At 52.0% G+C, this 9,223-nt stretch overlaps 2 protein-coding genes across 3 annotated transcripts; both read left to right on the plus strand.

The window, feature by feature from the left end:
• Window positions 1-4: 4 nt before the first annotated feature.
• On the plus strand, window positions 5-2,193 carry LOC125531020 (pentatricopeptide repeat-containing protein At5g41170, mitochondrial-like; the record flags this gene model as incomplete). Its single annotated transcript, XM_048695422.1, has 2 exons — window positions 5-1,902; window positions 2,057-2,193. Coding segments are annotated over 2 exons (1,905 nt in total), but the record flags the coding sequence as incomplete, so codon positions are not given.
• Window positions 2,012-4,634, plus strand: LOC125531021 (protein DETOXIFICATION 41-like). Of its 2 annotated transcripts, none has more exons than XM_048695425.1 (9): window positions 2,012-2,149; window positions 2,231-2,557; window positions 2,647-3,191; window positions 3,276-3,362; window positions 3,464-3,520; window positions 3,605-3,843; window positions 3,925-4,043; window positions 4,156-4,242; window positions 4,347-4,634. In XM_048695425.1, exons 2-9 carry the CDS (start codon window positions 2,261-2,263, stop codon window positions 4,425-4,427), a joined length of 1,512 nt encoding a protein of 503 aa, XP_048551382.1. In that variant the 5' UTR covers window positions 2,012-2,149; window positions 2,231-2,260; the 3' UTR covers window positions 4,428-4,634. The 2 variants fall into 2 exon arrangements, with proteins under 2 accessions (XP_048551382.1, XP_048551381.1); XM_048695424.1 differs by having other exon boundaries at window positions 2,061-2,149; window positions 2,250-2,557.
• The last annotated feature ends 4,589 nt before the right edge of the window (window positions 4,635-9,223 follow it).

Raw genomic sequence — 9,223 nt, forward strand, 5'->3', positions numbered from 1 at the left:
GGGGGTGGTCTCCCCGCCGCAGGTCCGCGCCGTGCTCCGCGCGCAGGCGCAGACGGACGCCCGCGCCGCGTTCGAGTTCTTCCGCTGGGCCGACCGCCAGTGGCGCTACCGTCACGCACCGGAGGTGTTCGATGAAATGCTGAGCCTCCTCAGCCACACCAGGCTCCACGACCCCGCCCGGCGCGTCATGCGCCTCATGATCCGCCGCCGCATGAGGCGCGGGACGCAGCAGTTCGCGCACCTCATGCTCTCGTACAGCCGCGCGGGGAAGCTCCGCTCCGCCATGCGCGTGCTCCAACTCATGCAGAAGGACGGGTGCGCACCTGACATATCGATATGCAATGTGACAGTGAATGTGCTTATTTTTGCCGGGCGCATTGACAAGGCAATAGAGTTTGCTGAGCGGATGCGCCGTGTTGGGGTCGAGCCGGATGTAGTCACATACAATTGCCTTATCAAGGGGTTATGTAGTGTGTGGAGGGTTGTTGAGGCGCTAGAGATGATCGGTGTAATGCTGCAAAATGGGTGCCCACCTGATAAGATTACCTATTATACAGCCATGGGCTTCTTGTGCAAGGAGAAGAGGGTGGCAGAGGTGCGGGGTTTGCTTGGGAGGATGAGGAATGATGCGGGTCTATTTCCAGATCAGGTCACATATAACATGCTTATCCATGTGCTTGCAAAGCATGGGCATGCAGATGAGGCGTTGGAGTTCTTGAGGGAGTCAGAGGGGAAAAGGTTCCGTGTTGATGAGGTTGGATATAGTGCAGTTGTGCACTCTTTCTGCGTGAATGGGAGGATGGCTGAGGCAAAGGAGATTGTAAGTGAGATGATCTCAAAAGAATGTCACCCTGACGTTGTGACATATAGCGCAGTTGTTGATGGGTTCTGCCGGATCGGGGAAATTGATCAAGCAAGAAACATGATGAAGCATATGTATAAGAATGGCTGCAAGCCAAACATAGTCACGCATACTGCACTGTTAAATGGTCTCTGCAAAGCTGGGAAAACTTCAGAGGCTTGGGAATTGCTAAACAACAGTGGAGAGGAATGGTGGACTCCCAGTGATATCACATACAGTGTTGTAATGCATGGGTTTAGAAGAGAAGGGAAACTAAAGGAATCATGTGATGTCGTCGCCCAGATGTTGCAAAAGGGTTTCTTTCCCACTACTGTGGAGATTAACTTACTGATCCATGCGTTATGTAAGGAAGGAAAGCCAGGGGAGGCCAAAGACTTCATGGAGCAGTGCCAAAGCAAAGGTTGTACCATTAATGTTATCAACTTTACTACTGTAATTCATGGATTTTCTCGGCAGGGGGATTTGGAATCAGCACTGTCTTTGTTGGATGACTTGTATCTCAGCAACAGGCATCCAGATGTTGTAACTTATACTGTTGTTGTGAATGCTTTGGGAAAGAAAGGTCGGCTGAAAGAAGCGACAGAGCTTGTGAAGAAAATGCTTAATAGAGGAATTGTCCCTACACTTGTTACATACAGGACAGTGATACATAGGTACTGTGAGAAGGGTACAGTGGAAGAATTACTCGATCTACTGGATAAGATGTTAGCAAGACAAGAGCTTAAGAGTGTATACAATCAGGTCATCGAGAAGCTATGTGCATTAGGTAAAATAAATGAAGCTTACAGTCTCCTCAGCAAGGTACTGAGAACTGCCTCACAGAGAGACGCTCAGACATGCCACATTCTGATGGAGAGTTTTCTTAATAGAGGTCTCGCAGTTCAGTCAAACAATGTGGCGTGCCAGATGTTTCAGAGAAATTTAATTCCTGATATTAAATTGTGTCAAAAAGTTGACAATCAGCTGACCTTAGAGAAACAACAAACTTCTGGAAAGCTTATAGTTAAGTTTTTAGAAAGAGGTCTTCTGAAACAAGAAAAGTAAGCTATTGCTGTCTGACATTTTGATGTATCATGTATTTATTGGCAAGAATGTTTAAGATTTGATCTGATTGTTAGAAACAGATGCATAAATACTGGAAAGCTTACTCACTTTCTTCTACCTAAAACTGACAGATTTTAGTTTTGTGTTCAGTTGGTAACGTTTCATGCTTCATGCTCATACCCCTGCACCTGTCACCAACTTATTCACAACCAGTCAATAGACTGGTAGGTATGGAACCTGAAGGTTAGTTAGCTGCAACTACTGAACAGTACACATGTTCATGCATATATCAGCATCACAAGGGTTTGGTCCATAATGAACTAGACTGAGTGAAACACTTAAGGGGAGGAGACAATGGAGGGAGATGGCGACGCTGCGACGGCGCCGTTGCTGGACTTCATCGATGACCAGTCAGCCGCCTCGGAGGAGCTGCTGCGGCGGGAGCCGGTGCCATTCGACGTGCTGTCGCGGCTGGCATTGTGGGAGGCCGGCAACCTGTGGCGCATCTCATGGGCGTCCATCCTCATCACGCTCTTCAGCTTCACTCTCAGCCTCGTCACGCAGATGTTCGTTGGCCACCTTGGTGAGCTCGAGCTTGCCGGGGCCTCCATCACCAACATCGGCATCCAGGGCCTAGCCTATGGCATCATGGTAACTAGCTGCGCTCGTTCTTGCACTATGTAGTATAGTCCTTTGTGCTGCTTAGAAACGACGTCTTCTCACTTGTATGCGGAATGCAGCTTGGCATGTCGACTGCAGTGCAGACTGTGTGCGGCCAGGCCTACGGTGCGAGGAGGTACAGGGCGATGGGTGTTGTTTGCCAGAGAGCGCTCGTCCTCCAGTTTGTGACGGCCGTCGCCATAGCTTTCTTCTACTGGTACTCTGGCCCATTCCTGCAGCTCATTGGGCAGGCTGAGGACGTGGCTGTGGCAGGGCAGCTGTATGCTCGTGGGCTGGTGCCACAGCTGCTCGCGTTTGCACTCTTCTGCCCGATGCAGAGGTTCCTGCAGGCTCAGAACATCGTCAACCCCGTAGCGTACATGGTGCTTGCTGTGCTGGTCTTCCACATCTTCATCTCATGGCTCGCTGTGTTCGTGCTCAGCTTTGGCCTTCTCGGTGCGGCTCTGACTCTGAGCTTCTCTTGGTGGGTGCTCGTGGCGTTGACCTGGGCGTACATCATCTGGAGCCCAGCTTGTAAGGAGACGTGGACTGGGCTGTCCATGCTTGCTTTCAGAGGCCTCTGGGGATACGCCAAGCTCGCCTTCGCGTCGGCTGTTATGCTAGCGTGAGTAAATTTATCAGCCATTTCTAGTTAACTGTTTGGTAGTTCTTGCTTGTTTATGTCTTGCGTTGTTGTGTTCTTTGTCAGGTTGGAGGTCTGGTACGTGCAAGGATTTGTGCTTCTGACTGGCTTCCTCCCCAACTCAGAGATTGCTCTTGATTCACTCTCTATCTGGTACGCCACTCCATGATTCAGCCCAAGTTTAATGTCTGATCGTATCTTCATATTCACACATAAGACATAACATGCATCGCTATCTCTTTGACTTGTTTCAGCATCAACTACTGGAACTGGGACTTCCAAATCATGCTTGGTTTGAGCTATGCGGCCAGGTCAGTGCAAATGAACGAGACCTACCAGGATGTATACCCATTTTTCCCGTGCTGATCAAACATTTGCATCAATGTATTGTGCAGCATTCGCGTCAGCAACGAGCTTGGCGCTGGCCATCCAAAGGTCGCGAGGTTGTCGGTCATGGTGGTCGTCATGGCGAGCATCGCCTTCAGCATTCTCGCCACGATTGTAGTCATGGCCCTTAGGTACCCGCTGAGCACCCTCTACACAAGTAGCACGACGGTGATCGAGGCCGTCATCGCTCTGATGCCATTGCTGGCCATCAGCATCTTCTTGAATGGGATCCAGCCAATCCTCTCAGGTACACCTGAAATTTTGTCAGAGATCATACAGTACCTAGTTTGCATTGACCAAAGGAACTAAACTCCTGGAATCTCTGCAGGAGTCGCGGTCGGGAGCGGGTGGCAGGTCATAGTTGCCTATGTCAACGTCGGGGCTTACTACATCATTGGGCTGCCGATTGGATGCGTCCTAGGGTTCAAAACAAGCCTGGGAGCAGCTGTAAGCTAATTAGCTTCCCACCCTAATTTCATCTTCAGTTAGTTAACCTCTATCTTGCAACATATTTTTCCAGAGGTCTGATGATCAGTTGCATCTGTTTGTGGTAATTCAGGGGATCTGGTGGGGCTTGATCATAGGGGTCGCGATCCAGACGGTGGCTCTGATCGTCATCACGGCCAGGACCAACTGGGATAGCGAGGTGGGCTCGCTCTCCTCCCATTCCATGCATGATTATTTCAGCTGAATCTTCTGTTTCTCCCTGTGCTCATGGCAATGACACGGCTATGTCATGTATGTGCTTAGGTTGAGAAGGTGATCCAGCGACTGCGGCGCACCGCGGCAGACGAGGGCGGCGTGCTGGTGGTCGATGATGACGACGTCTGATGACCGGTTGGGGGCTCTGTTTGACGACCATTGTTTGCAAGGAGCACTGTCCGGGAGTAGTAGCTAGGTGCCGAACTTTACCAAGTGGCTATAGTGCCTTTCGGTTTGTGCAATAAGTTGAAACTCAGATGATGGACTTGTAGTAGTTAAATGGTTAATTATCCCTGGCTGCTGGACAAGAAATGGTTTGATTTCTTTGAGCTCTTACACTTTGATGATGCCCCCAGATTATTGAGGTCGATATGGACCCTGCTGGTCAGCCTGAGGTGGTGCCATGGGCCCCGTTTGTCAGCACCAGCATGTTGTGGGCTGGTGGTTTTTTTGTCTGTACGGAATCCGCTACATTTTTCTTGAATGTTCATAGGACATGTGTCTACAATCCCTAGAAATTTCAGATCCGAAATCAAAATACATATGAAAAAACCAAAAGAAAAATCTGCATGAATGAATAGTGTTTGAAAAAGACAAGCACGAAATTACACTATTCACACCTGAATCGTGTCTTCGAATTTGATTCGGGACGCCGTCATCGTCTGATCTGGGCAACCGGACCTTGGGTATTCCAGTAGAACAGTGGATTGATTCTATCACACAATTACAACATGGTACAGCAGGTTTACATAGTGGAGAAGCCCGGAGAGGTAGGCACGCAGGCCTGGGCTGCGGTTAAGATCCTAGAAACTAGGGCTGGACGTGCTAGATGTGCCATACTGTTACAACACAAGAGTTACATGTTAACACCCCCTCAACTGGGACGCCATTGGGTAGGATGTTCAAGCTGGATCGAAACTCGATAAACACCAAGGATGGTAGCCCTTTAGTGAAGACATCCGCGAACTGTGAGCTGGATGGTACGTGAAGCACACGGGCCTCACCAAGAGCGACGCGGTCGCGCACAAAATGTAGATCAATCTCAATGTGTTTTGTGCGTTGATGCTGTACCGGATTGGAGGCAAGGTATGACGCACTGACGTTGTCACAGTAGATGATAGTCGCGCGTGATGGTGGTCGCCGAAGTTCATGAAGCAACTGGCGGACCCAGCAGGACTCGGCAACGCAGTTGGCCACACCTCGATATTCAGCCTCGGCGCTGGATCGGGAGACTGTAGGCTGGCGTTTGGAGGACCAAGAGATCAAGTTCTGCCCGAGAAAGACGCAAAATCCTGAGGTAGATTTGCGTGTGTCCGGGCAACCGGCCCAGTCGGCATCGGTATAAGCAAGAAGATCCAAGGAGGAAGACCGATAGAACTGGAGACCGTTGTGAGAAGTGTCGCGAGGTAGCGTAGAATACGTTTGACTAAGAGCATGTGGGACTCCCGTGGTTCATGCATGAAGAGGCAAATTTGTTGGACGGCGTAGGAGATGTCCGGGCCGAGTGAGTGTGAGGTATTGGAGAGCACCAGCGATGCTCCTGTAGGCAGTGGGATTGGTGAGCAGTGGACTAGCACTAGCGGATAGTTTGGACGTGGTGTCGATGGGGTGGACACGGGTTTACAGTTCAACATGTTGGCGCGTTGGAGAAGCTCAAGCGTGTACTGTTGCTGGTTCAAGAACAAGCCGGCTGCGTTGGGTGTCACATAGATGCCAAGGAAATGATGGAGATCACCCAAGTCAGACATGGAGAACTCCCGTTTGAGGGAGTTGATGACGTAGTGGAGAGTGGTAGGCGTGCTAGCGGTCAAAATGATGTTGTCCACGTAGACCAATAATTAAGCAATGGAGGATCCATGAGTGAGAATGAACAAAGAGGAGTCACTTTTGGAGGCATGAAAACCAAGGGTGAGGAGAAAGGTTTGAAAGCGATGAAACCACGTGCGGGGAGCCTGCTTAAGGCCATAGAGGGACTTACGGAGGAGGCAAACGTGATCCGGATGAGAGGGATGGAGGAAGCCAGCCGGTTGGGCACAATAGACAGTCTCCTTGAGATCCCCATGAAGAAATGCGTTTTCACATCAAGTTGATGAATTGGCCAGGAGCTTGACACGACGATGCTCAAGACCACCCGGATGGTGGCCGGTTTTACCACGGGGCTGAATGTTTCCCCATAGTCCACACCCTCCTTTTGTGTGAACCCGCGAACGACCCATCGCGCCTTTTAGCGAGCCAATGTACCGTCAGTGTTGAACTTGTGGCGAAATATCCATTTGCCCGTGACCACGTTGACACCTGCAGGTTTGGGAACCAAAGACCAAGTCGAATTCTTCATTAGAGCATTAAATTTGTCACGCATTGCTTGTAGCCAGTTGGGGTCTTTGAGGGCGGAGTGATAGGTGGGGGGAATGGGTGAGATGGTAGAAGACATGGCATCAGCTAGAAATAAGAGCCGGGGTTGACAGAAACTGGTTTTGGCTCGAGTTCGCATTTTATGAGAGTTAACAGGAGGTGCAACAGGGAGTGCACGAGGCGGGATTGGTAGAGCCGTGGTATTGGTTGACATGGAAAACGAGGGAGATTTGGTGGGGCTCTGGGTGGGAGAATCGGTAGTGGGCGCGGGATCCGGAGTGGATGCGATGTCAGATGCGGCAGGCGAGCGATCCGAGGCGGATGGCGGGGCAGGCACGGGATCCTGAGGTGACGGGGGGTGGGAGCCGCGTGTGGGAGACCGAGGCAGGTGGGGCTGGCCGTTGGATGGTGGACGCGTGGTGGTGGGGGCGGAGTGGTAGGGTGAGTGGGTTGGCGGGATTGGTGGAGACCGAATCTGGCCTGGGTGGTCGGGTGGGTGGGATCCGTCCGAGGTAGGTGGGTCGTTGGGATTGGGAAAAGGGCAGATCTGCAGTGGGAGACGGCCGGGATTTTCTGTGGCAAGGGAGGGGGGGGGCGCAGGTGGAGTTGGCTCGTATGGAAAGGTGGACTCGTAAAAAATAACGTGATGAAACACAATAACGTGGCGAGACGCGAGGTCATAGCATCGATAGCCTTTGTGTTCTAGTGGATAACCGAGAAAAACACACCGTGTAGAGCATGGAGCAAGCTTGTGGGGTGCCATGGCGTAGAGGGCAGCCAAAAACGCGTAAATGATCATAGGTCGGGTGAATGCCATGAAGGAGAAAGTATGGAGTGGAGTAGTGAACCGCACGAGATGGTCGACGATTAAGGAGGTAGGTGGCGGTGTGGAGGGCTTCAACCCAAAATGGTGGTGGCAAGATGGCTTGGATGAGGAGGGTACGAACAATGTCGTTGGTGGCTCGGAGAAGGCGTTCGGCTTTGCCATTTTGCGGGGAGGTGTGTGGACAGGAAAAGCGATAGACAATGCCATTTGTGGAGAAGAAGGTACAAAGAGAAGAGTTAATGAATTCGCCGCCGTTATCGCATTGGAGAGCTTTAATGATAACGTTGTATTGAGTTTTGACGTAGGAGAAGAAGCGTTGGAGCGTGAGGGACGTGTCCGATTTTTTACGTAGCGGAAAGGACCACGAAAAATGGGAGAAATCATCAAGTATGATCAAGTAATATTGGTAGCCAGAAAAACTCACAACGGGAGACATCCACAAGTCACAATGTATTAACTCGAAGGGTGCATACGTGCGGCTAGTAGAAGTGGGAAAAGAGAGCCATGGTTGTCGCCCAAGTTGACATGCACTACATGGGGCAGATGAGGGTTTATTACAAGGGAGAAGAAATTCATGTGATAACGAACTAAGAGACTGAACACTGGGGTGGCTGAGCCTACGATGCCACACATCACCGAAAGAAGCTTGAACGGAGAAAGCGGCACGCCACGTCTTGTTATTGCTGATGAAGGGGTAGAGGTCGCCGGAGCTAGCGGAGATCATGATTACTTTCCTGGTGCGAAGGTCCTTCACGAGAAAACCAAATGGGTAAAACTCTATAGAGCAAGAATTATCTTTGGTAAATTGACGAACAAAGATGAAGCTAGTGGTGACATTAGTGGAGAAGAGAATGTTGCGTAAATGAAAGTTATGGGGTGATAGAGTGGTGGAGCCGATGGAATGGATGGGCATGTGAGAACCGTTGCCTACAACAATGCTTGAAAAATTATGCTTTAATGAAGAAGACGAGTTTGTGAGGTTACCAGAGTTGCCAGTCACGTGGTTGGAGGCGCCACTGTCGAGGTACCATTCGTTCGGTGCAGTGCCGTAGTTGGGGAAGCCGTGGGCGCTGTAGGCGGCGTTCAACATGGTGAGATGATCCCAAGAGGGTTGAGGTGGCTGGTACGGCGCCGGGGCGGAGTAAGGCTGGTACTGCATGGGGTAGGCCTGGGCATGCGAGCCAGGACAGGGGCCGAGGACACCCGCGGCGTTTGGAGGAACCCAGCCAGGACAAGGCGGCGGCAAGGCCATCCCATACGGAGCGAAGAAGCCCGTGTACGGAGAGAAGGGCGGGGCAGCGCCGCGGCCTTGGTCGCCGCGCCCTGTAGCCGCGCCCGTTGTCGCGGTCGTTGGAGCGCTCCTGGGGACGATCACCATGATCACCGGAGCGAGAGCCGGAGCCGCTGGCCCCGGAGGAACCGCCAGGGGGAGCACTGCTCCCGTGGACAGCGAGGACCATGGCGCCAGCCTCGGCGGCGCGCTGGGCGAGGTTCTCCTCGGCGAGTTTGACCCGTGAAAAGACCGTCTCGAACGGCGGCAGAGGGACGGTGTCACCCAAGATGACGCGGATGTTGTTGAGGCGTTGGTCGAGGCCGTGGAGGAACTGGGTGGTGAGGTCGACCTCGGTGACCGCGTGGTCGATGTCGGCGAGACCGGCGGGGGGGAGCCTCATGCGGGGCGCGTACTCGTCAACCGAGAGATCCCCCTCTTTGCGGCTGCAGCGCGCGCTCTTCTGCATAACGCACT

Source organism: Triticum urartu, unplaced genomic scaffold (genome assembly GCF_003073215.2).
Source record: "Triticum urartu cultivar G1812 unplaced genomic scaffold, Tu2.1 TuUngrouped_contig_6728, whole genome shotgun sequence".
NCBI lineage: Eukaryota > Viridiplantae > Streptophyta > Magnoliopsida > Poales > Poaceae > Triticum > Triticum urartu.